General features: G+C 40.2%; 2 protein-coding genes across 7 annotated transcripts in view; both read right to left on the bottom strand.

The window, feature by feature from the left end:
• The window catches only part of cep135 (centrosomal protein 135), an 11,425-nt gene extending 4,950 nt beyond the window's left edge, over positions 1 to 6,475 (bottom strand). For 2 of the 3 annotated variants that reach the window (XM_010773031.1, XM_010773033.1), the window contains exons 1-17: positions 6,279 to 6,475; positions 5,452 to 5,579; positions 5,160 to 5,350; positions 4,884 to 5,051; positions 4,611 to 4,752; positions 4,397 to 4,481; positions 4,178 to 4,306; positions 3,790 to 4,005; positions 3,641 to 3,706; positions 3,344 to 3,494; positions 3,034 to 3,263; positions 2,787 to 2,942; positions 2,566 to 2,703; positions 2,051 to 2,128; positions 1,741 to 1,892; positions 670 to 785; positions 396 to 550 (exon numbers count right to left, since the gene is read on the bottom strand). In XM_010773031.1, coding sequence (XP_010771333.1) covers positions 396 to 550; positions 670 to 785; positions 1,741 to 1,892; positions 2,051 to 2,128; positions 2,566 to 2,703; positions 2,787 to 2,942; positions 3,034 to 3,263; positions 3,344 to 3,494; positions 3,641 to 3,706; positions 3,790 to 4,005; positions 4,178 to 4,306; positions 4,397 to 4,481; positions 4,611 to 4,752; positions 4,884 to 5,051; positions 5,160 to 5,350; positions 5,452 to 5,564 — 2,286 coding nt within the window. In that variant the 5' untranslated portion in view covers positions 5,565 to 5,579; positions 6,279 to 6,475. The remainder of the gene's footprint in view (positions 1 to 395; positions 551 to 669; positions 786 to 1,740; positions 1,893 to 2,050; positions 2,129 to 2,565; positions 2,704 to 2,786; positions 2,943 to 3,033; positions 3,264 to 3,343; positions 3,495 to 3,640; positions 3,707 to 3,789; positions 4,006 to 4,177; positions 4,307 to 4,396; positions 4,482 to 4,610; positions 4,753 to 4,883; positions 5,052 to 5,159; positions 5,351 to 5,451; positions 5,580 to 6,278) is intronic. The other variant, XM_010773032.1, reaches the window with a different exon arrangement.
• A 425-nt stretch (positions 6,476 to 6,900) lies between these two features.
• Positions 6,901 to 17,874, bottom strand: exoc1 (exocyst complex component 1). Of its 4 annotated transcripts, XM_010773026.1 has the most exons (20): positions 17,813 to 17,874; positions 16,114 to 16,245; positions 15,906 to 16,036; positions 15,632 to 15,791; positions 15,314 to 15,331; positions 14,444 to 14,631; positions 14,085 to 14,312; positions 13,703 to 13,835; positions 13,373 to 13,482; positions 11,812 to 11,961; positions 11,343 to 11,451; positions 10,662 to 10,706; positions 10,148 to 10,311; positions 9,939 to 10,052; positions 8,941 to 9,020; positions 8,573 to 8,801; positions 8,308 to 8,491; positions 8,011 to 8,210; positions 7,674 to 7,868; positions 6,901 to 7,363 (listed from the first exon to the last, which is right to left on the bottom strand). In XM_010773026.1, exons 2-20 carry the CDS (start codon positions 16,235 to 16,237, stop codon positions 7,211 to 7,213), a joined length of 2,715 nt encoding a protein of 904 aa, XP_010771328.1. In that variant the 5' UTR covers positions 16,238 to 16,245; positions 17,813 to 17,874; the 3' UTR covers positions 6,901 to 7,210. The 4 variants fall into 4 exon arrangements, with proteins under 4 accessions (XP_010771328.1, XP_010771330.1, XP_010771329.1 ...); XM_010773028.1 differs by lacking the exon at positions 10,662 to 10,706; XM_010773027.1 differs by lacking the exon at positions 15,314 to 15,331.
• Between the last annotated feature and the right edge of the window lie 1,045 nt (positions 17,875 to 18,919).

The raw sequence follows: 18,919 nt of genomic DNA, 5'->3' as shown, positions 1-18,919 counted from the left end.
TTTCTTAGAATTTGCCTTTTTTTCTCAGAATTTGATTTTTTTTTAAATCATTTTGTGACATTCTCACTGAAGAGACTTGCAATTATTTGCTCTAGACTTCTTCTTTCAGACGTAGTTAATTAAGAAGTTATTACCCTATCGGATAATAATCCAATGCAGAGGCAATAATGTAATATAATACATTATTTTATATATATACTATTTATATATGTATATTTATATAGTCTTAAAGTTACAACCGGCCCTTTGAGTGCAACCATAATGCTGATGTGGCCCTCGATGAAATTGAGTTTGACACCCCTGCTTTAGGGGGAGACCTTTATATAGCCACTTCGAACAGGAGAGATTATTGCTAATATGGGAATGTTTTGATGAGGTTTGTTGGGGGTGGCTACCTTTTTAGAATGCTCCTCCAGGAGAACAACCAGTCTTTCAGTCTTTTGATCCACCTCGTCTTGCAGAGCATCTTTCTCTCTATCCAGAGCAGAGATGGACTTCTGGAGAGTAGCCACTTCCTCTTTGTGCTTGGAGCCCCGCTGACTCAGCTCCCCTGTCAGGCGGAACCAAAATCAAGCAAAACAGTGAAGCAGCCGCAGAAAAAACCAAACGGACATACAACACCAACTGTGGCAGGCCATTCTGAACCTCATAACGTTCACTAATACTCACCTATTGTTTCCTCCAGTTTGTCAATCTGCTCATGGGCAGCATGCAGCTCGTTGATCTTCACAGACAGCCGGTGTTGTGTTTCAGAAAGAGAATGCTCCATCTGCTCCTGCAGCAGCCTGCAGACAGACAACAACCCCTAATCAGTTTCTTTTCAGAATATAATTAAAAAATATATATTTTGGGAATAGAACGGTGCCATAATAAGACACACAAAAAGGCAACTGTATTCCGCTACAGTTTTTTTCAGTAAATACAAAGACCGTGTGCACACATTCAGGACATGGGTCTGACACAAAGGCCTCTAACATTTGTGGGGGAAATGTTGCCAGTTCAGTAGGTCATGTAGAAAAGGGGACCAACGTCACTGTACAGTTTTTTTTCCAGTACAGCAAGATTGAAATGTAATGCCCAGATGCATCCCAGTCTCAAATTTCTGGTACAGCAATTTTAATAAACGACAAACTGTGATTTTTGCATGTAGTTTAATTTCACCAGGTTAAAATATGGCATCACTGATGATAGCATAAACACAGCTGGAAGTCCTGAACTTGCATTGTGATGTTATGATGTTCCTGTTTCTGCTTTACATACATAATAATGGCAACATTTCAACATTTGTTTTTTTGCGCACATGTTGTATAAAGCTAATCCAAAAGTAATGGAAAGTATTCAAGACACATTTCCTTATTGTTGTGACACTTTGGACTTCTTTAAAAAAAGGTAAAAGTAATTGTATTTGGGTAAACTTTTGATACTTCATATTAGGGCTGCTCAATTAAATCGTATTTTAAATCGCGATTATGGCTTGCAACGATTACGAAAACAACGTAATTATATTTATTATTACTTTTTTTTTTGGTTTTTCAGTTTAAATTATACTTAAAGTTCAGGGTAATCAACTGTTAAAAACATACTGTTCACATTTTTCTCTCCAATAAATGGATGTTTTCAAAGTCAATGAATAATCGCATTCACAAATATTGACCCAAATAATCGAGATTATGATTTTTGCCATAATCGAGCAGCCCTACTTCATATATACCTCATTGTTATAAGAAATTCAACACAAACCTCAGAGCATTAGCCTCCGCCCTCTGATGGGAAACCTCCTCTGCATTCTGGACCAGAGCAGCAGACCGGGCCTCCAGTTTCTCCTCAGCAGCCCCCCTGCTCTCCTTCAGCTGACTCACCTGGGAGAGCAGCTCCAGTCTCTCCCGCTCCAACTACACCCAAAAACACACAATGGGTCAGCAAATCAAACCCATTTAAGGATCCAAGTTAAAGTTGTAATCATCACCTAATAACTGTTCTGGGACGTTGGTATGTCAGACATTATGAGCATGTGTTTGAAAAGGTTTATCAAAATTCCCATCAGGCTTACACTCTTTACGGCATTCTCCAGATCAAGAATCCTCCTCTCCTCTCCCTGTCGGCCAGTGAGAGCTGAAGTCTGGCTAACCTGCAACAAAAAGAAAATCAGGCTCAACAAACTCCAGTGTCACTAATGTAAAGCTTACAGTGAGCCTGTTAAGTCAGTATTAACTAACCATTACATTGTCCGACCAACAGTTTAATCCCCAATGATATGTAAGTTACTATTACAGAAACAAGCAAATATTTACATCGATTTTCTTTTGGATAAAAAAAGACCAATGATCAAGTATCAACATTTGAGCTAATTAGCTTTCTGTCAAAGGACTTATCGATGTATTGACCAATCCTTGCAGCTCTAGCTTCTAGCAAATTAAAACTATGCTTAACTCTGCAACTTGTCAGCCTGCTAACATAAACCTATAATTGTCCGATAGAATTAATAACAACAGTATAGGTTAAAGCCTGACCAATATCTGCCCTAATGGTGCACAGAAATCATGCACACCATAAAAAGGTACTAACCTGTAATCTGTCCATCAGTGTGTCTCTTTCAGAGGTCAGCTGATGGATTCTGATTTCTGCCCGTTGGACCTCCTCCTTCAGTTGTAAGAGATCAGCGGACATACCTGCGCTGTGAACCAGCTTCAAGTCCTCTTGAGTCTGAGTGAACAATACATTAGGTTGTTTAAAAGTGTAAAAGAAAAAGTGTCCAACTTGTGGAATAATAACTTTCTATAACTCACTTGTTTAAACAGCTTTTTGAAATGGTCTCGTTCAGAGCTGAGGCCCTTCACATTGCTCTGGATGTCCTCCATGTGCCTCTCAAATTCCATCAGAGCAGCCTTCAGCTCATCTCGTTCCTTTAATAAACGCACAAGTTCTGTCTCGGCCACACCTCCCTGAAAATGTGAGGTTCAAATTCAAGTTTAAAAAAGGATTATCTGAAAAGCTGTTACAGAAGTGAGCACGTTTTTTATTGTCACTGCTTACCCTCGTTGCTTTGGACTGAGGACTCCTTCCCCGGGTTGGACTACGACCGGGGCTTAAATCTGGGCCCCCGGCCCCTCTGGCTCTTTTGTAGCGCTCAGCCTCCTGACGATAGTAATCCCGCTCCTCCTCTAGACTTTTGACAAATGCATCTAGCCTCGAGGGCGAGCGTTCCCTTCCACAAACACCATGTTTAGCCCGCATGCTCTCCAGCTCCAGCACCAGGTCTCTGTCTAGAAAACAGCAGCAGGTAGGTAACACACCTATGTCATGAAATCTATTGCTGCTATAAGCAGTTTCAACAGGTGCTTACCTGCTGCCATCATTCTCTCCATCTTGTCCTGCAGCCTGATTTTTTCCTCCTCGAGGAAATTCACCAGTCCCTCCATTTTCTGATTCTGCTCGTTGAGCTCCACCAGCTGGTCTCTGAGACGGCCTTTCTCAAAGTCCCCTTCAGACTGCTCCTAAATGTAATCATTACCAACATTTTAGCATGGGTAATAAAACAGGACAAACTTATGGTAACATAGAAACGTTAAGGATCTACTGAAGAATGTCAAATATGTATTAAGTATTGCAGTAAATGACCATATTAAGTGTGTATACATACCCTTCTTGTTTTTGTTATGACATCCTCCAAGTCTTCAATGATTCTCTGTTGCCTTTGAATATGTTTCTGTTGAGATCAAGTTTACAGGTTTTACAAGCAGAATGAAAATCCAACACTTTTATATTATCTCTCCTCCTGGCTGTTCTTACTTTAGTTTCTTGCAGTTCCATGTCAGCCGTTTCCAACACGTGCTCTTTGTCCATCTCCAGGCGCTTTGCCAGGTCGTCAATGTGCGTCAGCTCTTCACACAGTTCCAGGTTCTTTATGGAGAGATTGGCCACTTCGCAGGAGGCATCCTTCTTCCTCTGCTGCAGACCTGCCACCTTTTCCTCTAATGTCATGTTGGTCTCCTGTAGGTATTCAATCTGTAGAACACAACAGCTACGAGTCAGCAGAGAGGAGGGTAACCATGCAGACTTCTCTTATAGAGGAAATGTTTTTAAAACCAGGTGAGTTACTTAGAAAACGTCATGTTCTAGTAATATCCTGTATGCATTATACATCAGGGTAAATATCCTGTTTGACTACAATGCTTGCCTGGAGGTTAAGATGGGCAATCAGTTTCTCGTTGCTGAAGTTCTGAGCCTCGAGAGAAACTACATCGTGAGGTCGTCCTCCGTGAAGAGCACGGTTCAAACGCTCAATCTCTTTATTCCTCTCCTCCACCTGAAGGGTTAAGAAAATAGGTCTCGTCATGTCTTTAGTAACATTTGACTCGTCATAGTAGGAAATGATTCAGGTTTCTTTATTTCTTACCTGTGTGTTTAAGTGTTGTATAAACTCCTGAGCATTTTCCAGGTCCAGTTTGACTTTGATGATGTCTTCTTGTAACTCACTTATTCTAGAAATAAAAATGACAATCAGTCAGGTTGTCGCTAAGAAGCATGCAAGCATAATACGAACAACACATCCATTGAGTAGTTCCCCACTCCCTTAATAATACAGCTCAGCTTTAACATAAAAAACTAACCTTCCATCGGCCAAAAGAAGGAGGTCAGCTATATACGGATCATCAGGCTGCGACACAGGATAACCAGATGTAGAGGAGGAAGGTATGAGATCATCAATCTGCATTCTCTGACGTCTGAAAGGGATGCTGCGCTTCTTTCCACCTGTGAGTGTGTGTAAGAGGAAAGAAGGATACAATTCTTCAGTTATGGTTAACTTTAGATTTACCTTTTATACCCACGTCATGTTACTTTGAATGCAATTCATCCAGTTCAGGTCAGATCCCTGATATTACCTGGTGTCTGCACCACAGCTTGCATGTTTTTCTCCTGCAGCTGTTGGATGCGCTCAGCTTTAGCCTTGCTATCCTTCTCTAAACAGCGAACTTTGTGCACATACTGATTATTTAAAAACTTCAGGTCCGATGTCTGATGGTCCAGTTTTCTGATGTGGGTCTTGAGCTCTAAAACAAACAAGATAGTGTCAAATAATGTGGTGTGTGCTGGTCAAGGATAAGGGAACCTGTTTCAATTTGTACTGAAGAGGGGGACAACTGGTTATCGGAGCTTACCTCTGCTGACACGGTCTTTCTCCTCTTTCAGCTTGAGAAGCTCGAGGTGCAGCTCATTGTTCTCCCTGACTGCCCGGGCATTCTCTGCCCTGTATGGCTCCAGAAGAGCATCAAAGTTTCGAGTTTCTTTTTCAGTTTTCCCCGCTGACAGTTTGGCACTGCGCAGACTTTCAGTTGTGTGGACCAGGTCACTGTAATAACACATGTAACAAACGTAAGAACATCTCATAAACCTCTACAGACTGGCTGATATTAAGGAAAGAGCAAATGCAGGAGGATTAAAAGGTATTACCTGAATAGTTTCTCCACTAGAGGCAGTGACTCTATTCCTAGTGGGTGTCTGTAGCCCAGCTGATCCAGACGCTTCCTCAAATTGATAAACTTCCTCTCTGCATTGTTGTTCATGGCTGTGATGTGACACTGACACAGACGGTTACATTAACTTCAGATAAAGATAAACTTATTTTGAACCCAGTTTGGGAATGTATTTCATTACATCAGCATGTAGACAAGAATTGCAGATTTATTCAAAACGAAATAAAATACAAAATAAAAAGCAAATATGTATAAACTGTAAAAAACAGTACATATGTATATATTAACAGTGAAATATGTGTAGCTCCTAGAGTATCTCTATTGAATATACAATATTAATATAACGATTAACAAATATAATTGAAGTCGGTGTACTTTGATGGGCCAGCCCATAACTATTATATAAGTATGAAATGTATAATAATATTTATATTAAAACGGTATGTTACAGTTTGGAATAGATTTAAATGCACAAGGTAGAGTTTCGAAACAATATATACAAATACGTTTGTTAGTAAGGCAGCAAAGATGAATACAGAATATATTAACAATAACGTTAAACGTATATTTAGGACCTGGTTGGTGTTAAGAGTGTAAACTAAATGACAGAAGCTCACAAAGTTAGCCAGGTATTTAATGATAGCTAACGTTACTTAGCTAGCTTACATGCTAATAAGCTGACATTAGCCTTATGTGTGGTTGACTAGCTATTGAGCTAGCTTGTGCGATAACAACAACCACTAACCAGCTGCTTGCTAATGTTAACTAATGAACCTAGCTAGCGTTAGCAGAGTCACAACTTACCGGGTAGTGGACACCGCTTTGCTGACAGCTAGCTTAACGGACGTTAACGTGTCACCGACTTAAATGTCTCTTTGTTTCGATAACTTGCAATAGACTACTTGTGGTATTTAAGTTAAAGTTTGATAATCACCAGCTCTGATTATAACATGTTCTCGCGGTAAAGGGGTTTGAAAAGAGCGCCGATGATCTCCTGTTTGGATTCGTCGCCATGGAAGTTAGTGAAAGCATTTGGGGGAGCTCGTTTTGTGAGCCGGCGTTGTCAGGATGCAGGGCGGAGACAAATAATGGGTAGTCTAAAAGTCTGACTGTTTGGAACTGAATGGATATGACTGACTATATAAAACAATTATTGCATTCAAATATAAAGTGAGCTGATAAATATTTAATTTTTTTAATGTGCCTTTATTAAACTGAACTACGATTATGATATGATAATCTAACAATTCTGCAGTAAACTACAACATTCAAATGATCACAGAAGAACACAGGGATCTTGAACAAGAAAATGTTGGGATTTGCAACGATAGCTAAAAAAATACTGCAGTAGAAATGATCAGAATTACATTAGGCATTACAAAAATGTCAAATGTCACGTGAACAACAATAAAAAGAATGACACATATTCGATATAGCATTGAATGGGTCAGCAGCAGCGAATTTATTATGTACATATGGCATAATGAAACAATACAAATATAATAAACAATTAAGTATTTAAGAGAAGAGTTGATGAATCTCAGAAGAACAGGCACACACATTGCAGAGATATCTGGACCACTTACCAATGCACCAATCCCTTTCATGAACACAGACACACTCAAAGGAAATGTTTATCAATAAAAAAAAACAGTATAGTATGTAAGGGGAGTTAGTGACTAGCTAGTTTATCATTAGTCAATGTGAGGCAGTCGTGAAAGTGCATAGCAGCTAGGCTAATGAGACTGAGCAATGCTGGAGAAGTACTCCAACATGTCCCCGATGGTAAACTCCATGGTGATTCCAGAGCCAGGGTAGCATCTGCCGATCAAGTCTTCAAAGTGCTTGTACTGACGGATGAACTCGTCCTGCATGGAGTGCCACACCACCTGGTGGAGAAATCATCAAGTACAACACTTCAGATTCAGATCAACTTTATTATCCACACATCCTACAGTTAAAACAATAGAATTACATACACATTTAGACCTTTAAATTACATATATTTGATCACACAGTAACAATATGGCGTTCATTGTCTGAATCAAGTTTGAAGTATTTGTGTTATTTTTTATATTTCCTAATTCATTTTTGTGTCTGGCAGTGCGGTTTTTTTTTCTTTTTAAATGAATAACCATGAATATTGTGACACCACTGACAAGATAAGCAATTTCCCATTATAAAACGTTGATTCCTCACCTGTAGCAGACTTTCTTCTTCACACAGATGTTTGTCCACCTTCTTGTAGAGGTTGTCAAGTCCCTTTTTCACCTCTTTGCCAGGATACTCTTTGATAACTTTGCGCAGCTCTTGTTTGTTGAAGGCCAGCTGGTAGCTCACCTCCTCTTCACGAACACCCTGAGCTACACGGGCCTCGACTCCTTCGAAGAAATGCTGCAGGAGGGGAATTTAGCACAGTTTCACTATGATGCATCGAATACAACCTCTCTGTAAATGCTCAATTCCAACACATCAGTACTCATGACCAGGCAGATGTAGACACTTTGTGATAACTCAAAAAGGCATTTTGAATTACATTGAGTTTCTCCAGAGGCTGCCCCAGAGAGTTGATCACATAGGACTGCAGATGGTCTGTGTATTTGTGCTTGGCCTCTCGCCTCTCTGCCTCCAGGCAGGAGATCTTTAGGCGTGACAGAGTTGAGAAGATGTGGTGGAAATTCTCCATCATCACAACGTCCCGTGGGGTTTTCTGGCTTTCATTGGCTACCTTCTCCACTGAAAAGACAATATTCAGAAGTTTGTATCCGAGCATCACCATAAAAGAATTACATCATCTATATAAAGCCGATAATTAGGTGATCAGGGGTCTCACCGTTCACGAAGACAGCCCTGATCAGTTTGACGTAAGCTTTATCCAGGTCCCCTCGGCGCTCTGCAACACGGAAGATTGTCTCAGCCAGCTCAGCAAACTCCTCAAACCCGGCTACAAAAAGCAGGATGCCCACTTTGCTTTTCTTTGATATCTTCACCTCCTCCATCTGCCTGATCTGACCAGACTGTGAGAAAAAGACAGATGGTATTAAGCATCATATCTATGTATTAAGACCTTAACCATTCTTTCAAAAGACTCTACTCACAATGCATTTGTCAAAGTTCCTCTTGACAGTGACCAGCACATTTCCTAAAGTGGTGCTGAGGTAAGAGGCGGGGTCAACGTTCTCAGCCGTCCACACGTGGTGACTCATCTTCACCAGCATGTAGAGAGAGTTGAAGCTGTCGATCTTATCGCCCAGAGCGATGAGACTGTTGAGCTCCGTCTCGATGCTCTGGAAGATCTTATTCATCATCAGCCGCACAAGGTCTTTCCTTCAATCCCGAATAAGAAGGGAACAAGAGAGGAACTTGAGTTAATACACAAGTAAAACCAGAAGAAGGGAGCAATTCATAAAATATATATATAATGTTTTCACCAGTGAAGATGGCAATATGAAACTACCGTACTCACTCTGATGACAAAGACTGTCTGTGTTCAGCCTGGGGAGGAATTCTTGACTGCGTGCCTCCGTCTGTATCCTCTGTTTCAGGCTGGCAACAAATACACAAGACATGACAAACCAAGGAAAAAATCCGCTGACACATAAATACGAATGATGCTGCACCTGTAATTGCTGTATTATATCATGCTCTAAGGAAAGAAAACACTCAAAGGCCAGGACAGCCGAGTAAAGCTACCAACATAAATTGAAGACAATTTCATGTGTTATTAAAGACCAGACATCAGTAGGTGGTATAATTTATGACCCCTTAGTTATTTCCAATCTTTGATGACATGTTTAAGATAAGATAAGATGGACTTTTATTGATCCCCGTGGGGAAATTCAGTAGTTCAAACAGCAACAGGGTAAGATTGAAAAACAGGACAATACAGATTCATACAGATTAAAGATTAATACAATTAAAGATAAAATAAAAATGATATACAGTTAAAGGTAGGGTAGGTAAGAATGGAGAAACCAGCTCGAGTGCGCTAGAATTTGAAAATACACAACCAGAAAAAATCTGCCTCTTCCTTCAGACTTCCTTACAGAGCCCCTCCTCCAACACACACGAACGAGCACATGACCAGTGAGAGCACGAGATAAGTTTGTGCACAGATGGAAGGCTGACAGGCAGGTAGGCCATCCAGTTATTTTAGCCGGGCCGGCTCAGATGATTGGTCGTGCTTTTTACAGCGCCACGGCTTCCACAGATGACAGATATTGTCAAAGCATTTAATATATTCATTGCTATCGGGATGTTAAGAGCATTCCATGGAATATAACAAAAAGTGTTTCTGAAGTGAATTACCTACCCCACCTTTAAGAAACTTTAAAATAAGAAATGAATTAAAATGAACATATATACATATTTGGGTCATATATACATATTAGATATATTTACATGTATGTGTGTCGGTAAAAAATTATTGAGAAAACAGTGTATATTTGATGTCCAGTACTTTACCTGAGCAAGAGGGGGTGTAACGGTCGGGTGCTGCTGCAGCTTGAAGAACTTGCTGATGAAGTCTTGTTCCGCAAGACACAGAGGCTCCAGCTCACTGAGAACCTGCTCGAATATCTGCAGAAAGAAAAGAAAATGTTATCCCTCGATGCAGAACTAATGCACGCACAGCGTTTTAATTGAGTGGTTTGATGAAAATTGCTGAATCTCACCTTGTCAAACTTGGTCCTGTCGGCCACGTCCAGGTCGGAGGCGGACATGTTTCCCATGTCCAGCAGCGAGGAGGACTGGGAGCGCCGGCTGTTGGCGCCCTGCACCGTCAGCTTGTTCAGGCTAGAGGTGGAGCCTGTCAGTTTCCCAGAGCTGCCATGAAGGCCTAACACAGCACAACAAATACAGTGATTCAGTGTCATGTGTTCAGTGAGAGTCAAACAGAAGGATTAGGAAAGTCGATCAAGACACAATTCAATCCTTTGCATAGTCAAATGATCGAATAAAACATCAACGGTTAGCTTTTGTAGGCATTTCGCATAGAATTCAGAATATGTCATGAGCTGCATTGTGAAGATTTAGCACAAACCAACCAGGTACATGGACAGATCATGGTTGGCAGAGCATAATGTGGGTATAAATCAGGGCAGCGAAAGGTTTGAGCCAAAGATTTGTTTTAGTGCAGCTATCCAAGAAGCAGACAGTGGAATAGAGCTATCCAAATGTCATACTTACTTTCTGTTTCCTGTTTGAGTGCACTCTCTTTCCGCGGAAGCGTAGCTGCAGCCAGTTAGAAAGGCAGGCATCAAAGACAGAGACAGGTTAGGCTTACAACATGCAGCATGAGAGGGGGGGAAAGATGTTAGAAGTGGTACAAAGTCACGTATATGCTGACGTGCACTGCAGTGGCTTAGGTATGCTCGTAGCTCAGACAAACTTTTGGAAAACAATACATTTTTGTTTTCAGCAAGAAAAGCTGAAAGCACTTCTACCGAAAAACTCAACCAAGAGTCCTCTTCAGCATTTTCTATTAAAAAATACGACATGTAAGGTCCTTTTAAAAGGTAAAAAAATAGATTTCATAAGAAGGTAAAACATAATGCAGGACTTCAGCACCTGGAAGCACACATACGTTGGGAGAATATGCTCCTGGTAACAGATGTGGAGCAGCAGAAATGGTCCTTTTTGTATACATTAATATTCCATTAACCTCTGTGAAATAGTACAATGGACAAAAGAATCTAAGGATGCTGGGAAATCCTTATTGTAATTGAGTACTTCATTTTGCAAAACATTTAGAAAGAGGCAAAACAGATGTTACTTGAAAATCCTAAAACACTCATAATAACATCAACTGCAGAAGACCAACATGCTTTATGTCCACACTCCAACAGGGCCGTGAATCAAAGCTCTTACCAAACTTGCCCTTGGCCTCCTTGGTTGTCCCCGCCATTTTTATCTTGGCCACCTCAAAGAAGTCTTTGATTTCTCGTTCATATAATCTGCTCATGTAGTCAACATAGGTCTACAATTTGTTGAGAAGAAAAACACAAAATATTCAGTTTTTAAAAGCATAATTCAACATTTTGAAACAACATATTTGCTTTCTTGCTGAAAATTAAATAAAAGATCTGCTCATGTCTTTGTGAATAAGAACTTGGCTTCGGAGCTAAAGCAAGCAGCTACCTGACTGTAGCTGCATATTATAAAATAGTTGTTCCTACCACAGTTTCCAGGGTTGTCACTAAATCAACCAATATATACAAATCTAAAGGATTCAAATGAACGCACGTTGTGGTATCAATCGTCTTATCTACTTTCTCATTTAGCGCATGAATGTATCTTCACAATTTCTTAAAAGATGTTGTCTGAGAAGAGTACTGACCCTGGACAGGCCCTCGTACTTCTCCCTGTGGGTGTTCTTCAGCCACTCCATGAGCTTGGAGTAGCGCAGCAGGTCCCTGTGGAGCGGGCTGTGTTTGGGCAGGCTCATCTCGGCTGTGTGCTGCGACAGGGTGGAGCTCTGGTCATGGCCCTGGACAACAAGCAGAGAGAGACAATTAGAAATACTTTCAATAAGAGATAGTGTAGACAAACCTTATATTAAGTCCCATTCCATCTGTGCACACGCAAACACACTAATTACTTTCCCTCTACAAACATCCGGGGATTGGATATGTTACCTCAGATTACCACAAAACCAGATGTTTTAGATAGATGATCACTTGTACAGCTGAGAAAGCGCAACTCTTACTGCCATACTGACGTTCCCTTTGTTGTTGTTGATGTTTTTCAGTAGCCACTGCTTGTGCTACAAGACATGCACTCAGAGCAGACAGGCACAGGACTTTATGATATGAGACCTTTTGCAACAAAGCAAAGTTAGCACCCAAACACAAACAGAGCTCTCAGCTGAGTGCAGGCCGTTGATGAGGGAGGAGAAAGATGAGCGGTGCCTCTTCAGCTTTGAGATACAATGAGACATGTTAAGTAGTTAGAAACATATCCCATGCAGAACATAATAGGCTATGTTAGGATATGGAAGATGTGAGGTCTCCGGGGTAATGACGTGTAAGTGGGAGTGAGCCGTGGTCAAACATTAGCAAAGAGGGGGCGAGTGGGGGTTGCTGTGAAGGTACTCACTGGAAGAGACAGACAGGAGGACCTATAGAACTGAGGGATGGTCATTTTGAAGTGACTGAAGTGGTTGAACTGACACAGAGACAGAGAGCAGAGTGGGATGATTCAAAGTGAGCAAGGAGACAAGAATAGGAGGGACACAACAAGGAAATGACAAGAGGCAGCCCAGGAAGAGAGTCAGAGCTAAACAGGAAGTCAATGTGGGGGAGAGAAAAAGAGTGAGAGAGAAAAGCCTGGGATAGAACAGGAGGCTGGTGCAATGGCGAGTTGTGAGGACGACAAAATGTCCCCTCTTAAATCTGCGGAGAAATCCTGCTGCCTCCATGTGTCGCTCGGAAAAACAAGTAAAATATCTTGACTTGAAGGTATTAAGTAATTTCTTTTGTAGTCTCTGATATCGCCAAAGCAAACAAAAACTTAAAGCAAAAGAGCCATAACGTTTTACAAAAGCCTGTGGAATTGCACAGCAGGTATGATCAGCAAAATAAAAATACTCATTCGGCACTACAGAGCTTGCAACTGATGTATTAGTTAAACAAGACATTATAACTATACTGTTATGTAATATACTATATAAATACTGATGCTAAAGTATGTATGCAGCTTATTACTGTTATAGATAGTTTATACTCATTTATTTTCTTAACTACAACAACAAAAATCTGATATCCTAATTAAGTTCCCAGTTAATCCTAATATCCTAGTGAGATAGCCTACCACCTAAAACTATAACTTAGAAGGAATCAAGCTACACAAGAGGCTTTTAAACAGGTTCAGTCCCTTGTCAGTGCAGTGAGCCTGGTTACCTGGTGAACAAACACGTTGTTGAGGTGATTGGTGAGGCGGCGAGCGAAGGTGTCTCTCAGCTCAGCGAACAGGAGCTGCTGCTGCGTAACAGCCATCAGCTTGCCGTGGCCTGTGGAAGGAGAGGAACACTTTCATAAAGCCATTTACAGGCCGCCGGGGAAATGTACCTGCGTTTGTAAGGAATCGACATCAAAATCTGCTCGTTACAACACTGAGGATCATTTTACAAATCAAGCTAATTGAAATCTAAGTTTTCAACTAGCAAGAGTTTCACACCAACAGTGGCAAACAGCTGATTTAGTTGATTAATAAGTGAAGTGTAAACTAACCTGGTCTGAGGGCCACGTTCATGCACTGTGAAAGAGCTTCAGAGGCGTTGATGCAGGCCTCGATGCCTTTAGGGGAGGTCAGGTCTCCCTCCTGCAGCGCTCTGACGTGTCCCTTTGACAGGTCCATGTAGTTCTGCATGAGGAAAGACATTCATTCAAACAGTCAAACAATCTAGCAATTACATATTAATTGAAGTGCATTTTCAACCCTACAAATGTAGCAAACGTGATTTTTTTGAAATATTTCGCCCAGTTATTTGAGACTCATATTTGTTAGCTGTAGTTTGTTATCTCTATATCTCTAAAGTGGTGAATACTTCATGAGAGGATCTGGCAACAAATCAGCTATGGACTCTAATCAAAGAAGTCGAGTGTTCCTCACCACTAAGAACTGGATCTCGTCCAGCAGCTTGACGTTGTTCGTGTTGCTGATCTGGATGAGGCGGTTGCTCTGCGAGATCTGGTCCATCTGCTCCTTGACGCTCTGAAGCATCTCCTCGTAGCTGCTCAGCTTCCCCTCGATGGTGTCCACCTCCCCCAGCGCCTCGTCCAGCAGCTGCATCAGGATATTGACCTGCTTCTCTGACGCCATGATGGACTGGATATTGGCCTGAAAGTAGAGGACGTTTAATACAATTACACACTTTCTTAAAAGTAAATGTACCTGTCCAAGCTAATAATTAACAACAACTCTTTTTATTATTTTCTTTTTGTTTTATAGTTTGCGGGTGCGTCACTCACCCCGTCTAGAACCTGCAGCTCCCTGGAGAGCTGCTCAGCGAAAGCCTCAGCATTGGAGACGGCGTACTCGCACATCTCCATCATGCCCTCGATGTCCTGCTCTTCCCGGGTGCTCAGCTCCTGGTAGTCGTCCAGAGCGTCCTCATCGCCCCCGGCAACACTCTGACTCTCACCGCTCGGCACAGACTCTAATCCAACCAACAGAGATGGAAATGTATGTTGAAGATCTCATGATCATAAGTTGAAGACATACTGTTATATATATATATATCTCTTTCATCACGTACGGTATTACACACCTCATGAAGAACAACTACAGATGAAAATATATCGGGTGATGGTGAATAGCATTTTTAGAAGAGTCTTTAAACTCCTTTTCAATTAATGGAACTCATTTACCAGCAGCTACTCACTTTTTACTAGGGATGGATGGAGTATACCTGCAATCTGAAATTGCTACCATCATCCTAATACACTTTTCTATATTTATGTTATATGACAAAACTAGACTGATAGACCTTTGTTGATGAAACAGCAACTTAACAGACAACTGCACTGCGCTTCAAGAGTTACAAATAATATGGAATATACATTTCGGTCAACCTAGATACAGAGTTCATTAAAGAACACATGACAGTGAATAATCCTGTGAATTAAGGTGGAATGGAAACTTAGAAAAATCTAAAGTAAAACATGACTTAGATATGCGTTATGATTATGAAGAATGAAATCATGCCGAACCGTATTTAGTGTCTTGTATTCACACAGAAAGAGCTTTGGGGATGTGAGAGTCTCGAATGAGAGTGGTGGTTTAAGGTAATGAGATAACAATGGAGAGGAGTGAGGAAGGGGAAGTTAAGTCCTACCAACCTTCCGCTTTAGGAAGTTCTGGCCAGAGAAAGTTTAAGAGAGAAAAGTGAGAATAAAGAAGAATTTAACACAGAAAGCCATACCACAAACCAAGATACAGAGACGAGGTTGAATACTTTTTTAAAACGTGCCATTAATAAATAAAACAAACCAACGTCTAAGAAAGATTCTTACTTCTGGGCTAAATTAGAACACCTCAAACAGGAGCAACGCACACAAGGTTTAACACTGTTGTTTTAAGAGTCAAGCCTTTAAACAAATATAATCAAATCATGCGCTCACAGGGTTGTCCACAGTAATAAAGGAGTGTTTCCTCACCTTCCAGCAGCTGAGAACTGACATTCACAAACTCCACCTTCTTCCTCAGGTATCGCTGGTTCAGCTTCCAGATGCAGGAGATGAAGGAGTTTTTCTCAGCTGTGCTGCTGGCCACCCACCGGTACACCTTCTCAAAGTGAAGGTCAAACTCAGGGTTTTCCTAAACCAAGAATAAAAAGCAAGCATACGATCAACAAATGAGGAAGGAAGGAAACGTAATGAGAGCTGAACAAGATAATGGGTGGAAAAAGGACAGATTTAATATTTCTCCGACCTTGCTTGCATCTTTTGCGTCGACTTCTGTCAGATCCCGGAGCTCCCATGTCTGCTGTCGTTTGTAGAAGTCCCCTTTGTCTGATTTCTTCACCTTAACCACTTTAACCTGGACAGGCCTTTCTGTCGTGACTGGAAAAAATAACATAATCATTTAGAAATGTTTTCTTTATATCCTAAGATGTCATTTAGAACTGTGTGGTTCATACCTGTCGCACACAAGAAGCAGTTCTTCTTTTTCTTTCCTGCCTTGCAGACATTAACAATGCCGAGGAGACGCTCGTCGTTGGGTGTGAAGATGTCCCTCTGGAGAGCATGCTTGATGGCTGTCATGGTGGATGCTGTCATACAGAAAGTATTAGGTATTTATTATTTTGAACATAAGGAACACACATCTATCATACAAGCATAAACACTTGATAGCGCTGAAGTTACAGGTAGCTTCCGATTCAGCAGTTAAGGGCAAAGTTAAGGGAAACTTAACTTAACTTTGTTTTGTATGCTACCAATCGTTATTTGTTGCACCTCTTACTGTTGGGAAAGTGTGTGAAGACATTTTAGGTAAAGCCTTAACGCTGTCTGAAACCCACTTTCAAATATTTTAAACCTAAATTCTATTTGTGAAGTTGCAAAAAGGGGAGTTTGTTCACATCTATTCTAGATCAAAGGCTAATCTGGACTAGATTCAACCAAAGACTCTTTAAGACACTGTTATAGGTTTTGCCAAATCTAGACCCGACTCATTCATGTCTATATTGTTTTTCAGGGGTGTAATATAACTAAGTACATTTACTCGAGTACTGTACTTAAGTACAACAGTTAGGCATTTGTATTTTAGTATTTTCACAATAAGCTACTTTACACTTTTACTCCACTACATTCATTGTACATATTTAGTTAGTAGTTACTTTGCTGATGTTGGTTATTAATAAAATTAACACACATTATAATATAAAAATAATAGGATTACCTACCTAAAAGTGTATAAACTATATCAAATAAACCCCACTTTTACCAAGTGCAACATTGAAGTGATTAACACATAAATGCACCAATAATTTTAATAAAATCCTTTAAAATAAATATCTGGTGCTTAAAATTGACATTTTCCCAAAACGAAAACTTTTACTTTTGGTACTTGAAGTATTTTTTTTATTGCTGACACTTTTTTTTTTTTACTTAGGTACAATTATGAATGCAGGACTTGTACTTGTAACTGAGTTACACTGTAGTATTGTTGCTTTTACTTAAGTAAATAATCTGAGTACTTCTTCCAACTCTGTTATTTTTTTATCTGGTTGTATATGGTAACCAAAGCCACTTAAGGATAAAAAATTGATTTGTTTACTGTCATTTGGACATTTAAGCGTAGAGCTAGTCCTGCATTATCACAAGACACACATCCAGGTACACGAATAACGTTTCCTTAATAACAGACGCATAATGAACAACCATTGTGATCTGGTTTGTGACTATGTAAATGTCAAGTTAAAATTATGTTCCGATGTAATCATACATCCAGCCCTTCTAAAGGTTAGCTTACAGGCTACTAGAGGCTCTTGATATTGCACTGTGCAGTTACACATTGCAGACCGGTCAGAAAACAGATCAACACAGTGTAACAAATACGTTCAGGCAGTCAGCTATCATCTGGAAATGGTAACTTTATATAATGAAGAAGCAACCACAGGACCTTGTTGTCCTCTGTCACTGTTAGCTTGCTGGCTGCTAACATCCCTGCTAGCTTGAGAGAGCTAGCTACTTTAGCATCATTTACGCCTGTTACACAGAAAGGCAGGCAGTTGTGAACATATAAGCGACATTATGAACTGTGAATTAATTCAATCAAAATGTATTCTATCTGTATGTTGACAGGTAACGGTAAATATATTTATAATAAGCGACTACCTTGTTTTGTCAGCCCACCAGACCTCTGCAAAGCACCGCCCTCTCTTCCTTGTTCACAGGCGGAGCGGTCATGTGACAGTCACACTGTCAACACACCATAACTGGGGACATGTCCCTACCACTTTTTGAAATGGACAATGTTGTCCCCACTACTTTTTAAAAGTATAACTTATGCATGTTCTGCACAAAGAAATGTAATAAACAAGAACAATGCTTTAGTGTCAAGATGTGCAATTTGGACATGTTAGTAAACTTTTAATAGAAAATGTACTAGGCTACTCTGCTGACTCTAAAATGACCCAAAAACTTGCTTGCGGCAATGTTGTTTGGCCAGTTCGCCTGAATTAAATGTATCTTTTTGTTTTATTTTCTTGTCAGAGAGTACCAGAATGCGTAGTTTACATGTTAATAGAACAAATACATCTTCTGTGGGAGACCCCCGCAGGGGTTCGGTTTGCAAACATGTTTTTCCAACATGTGTGTGCATGTTGTACTTCTTGTGCCAAATACATCAATACAAATAAATCAAAGTTTATTTAATTAGACCAAGATCACAAATTGTACATTTATCCCAGGGGGCTTTACAGTTTATACAGAACATGAATACGCCGGAAATTCCCGGTGCTGTAAGCTATTCAAATATGTATTGAAGAGAGAAGAGTCACTGTGTTTCTCCTTGCACCGTGTACAACTTGACACAAAGCTTCTAAATAAAAGTGGGAATGGTCAGAGGAAGTGAAATAAAATATTACAGCAACTGAAAGATATTGTTAGAGACATGTGCACTTGTTGAAACTATCAGAGGAATGGAAAACATTTGTTATTTGTTGTCGCATCCACAGAACAATCTACTATTTTCAACTTTTATTTTTGTATCTATACATTCATTTATTTATTTTTTCTTGTTTATTATTTATTCCTGTATTTATTTCCACATTTCAGTTTTTTTCACATTTATTTATGCTTGTATTTTCTTATTCCTTTATTTATTAATTTGTTACTTATGTCATGTTCTGTCCTCCTACCTGTATGCTCGTTGTGTGCATACAGGTACAAATTCACTCCAAATCACATCACAGCAAGACCTTTAGTTGGGTGTCTTTATTT

This window comes from Notothenia coriiceps, unplaced genomic scaffold (genome assembly GCF_000735185.1).
Source record: "Notothenia coriiceps isolate Sejong01 unplaced genomic scaffold, NC01 NC01_scaffold00011854, whole genome shotgun sequence".
Lineage (NCBI taxonomy): Eukaryota > Metazoa > Chordata > Actinopteri > Perciformes > Nototheniidae > Notothenia > Notothenia coriiceps.
This window is presented reverse-complemented; position numbering and strand designations above follow the sequence as displayed.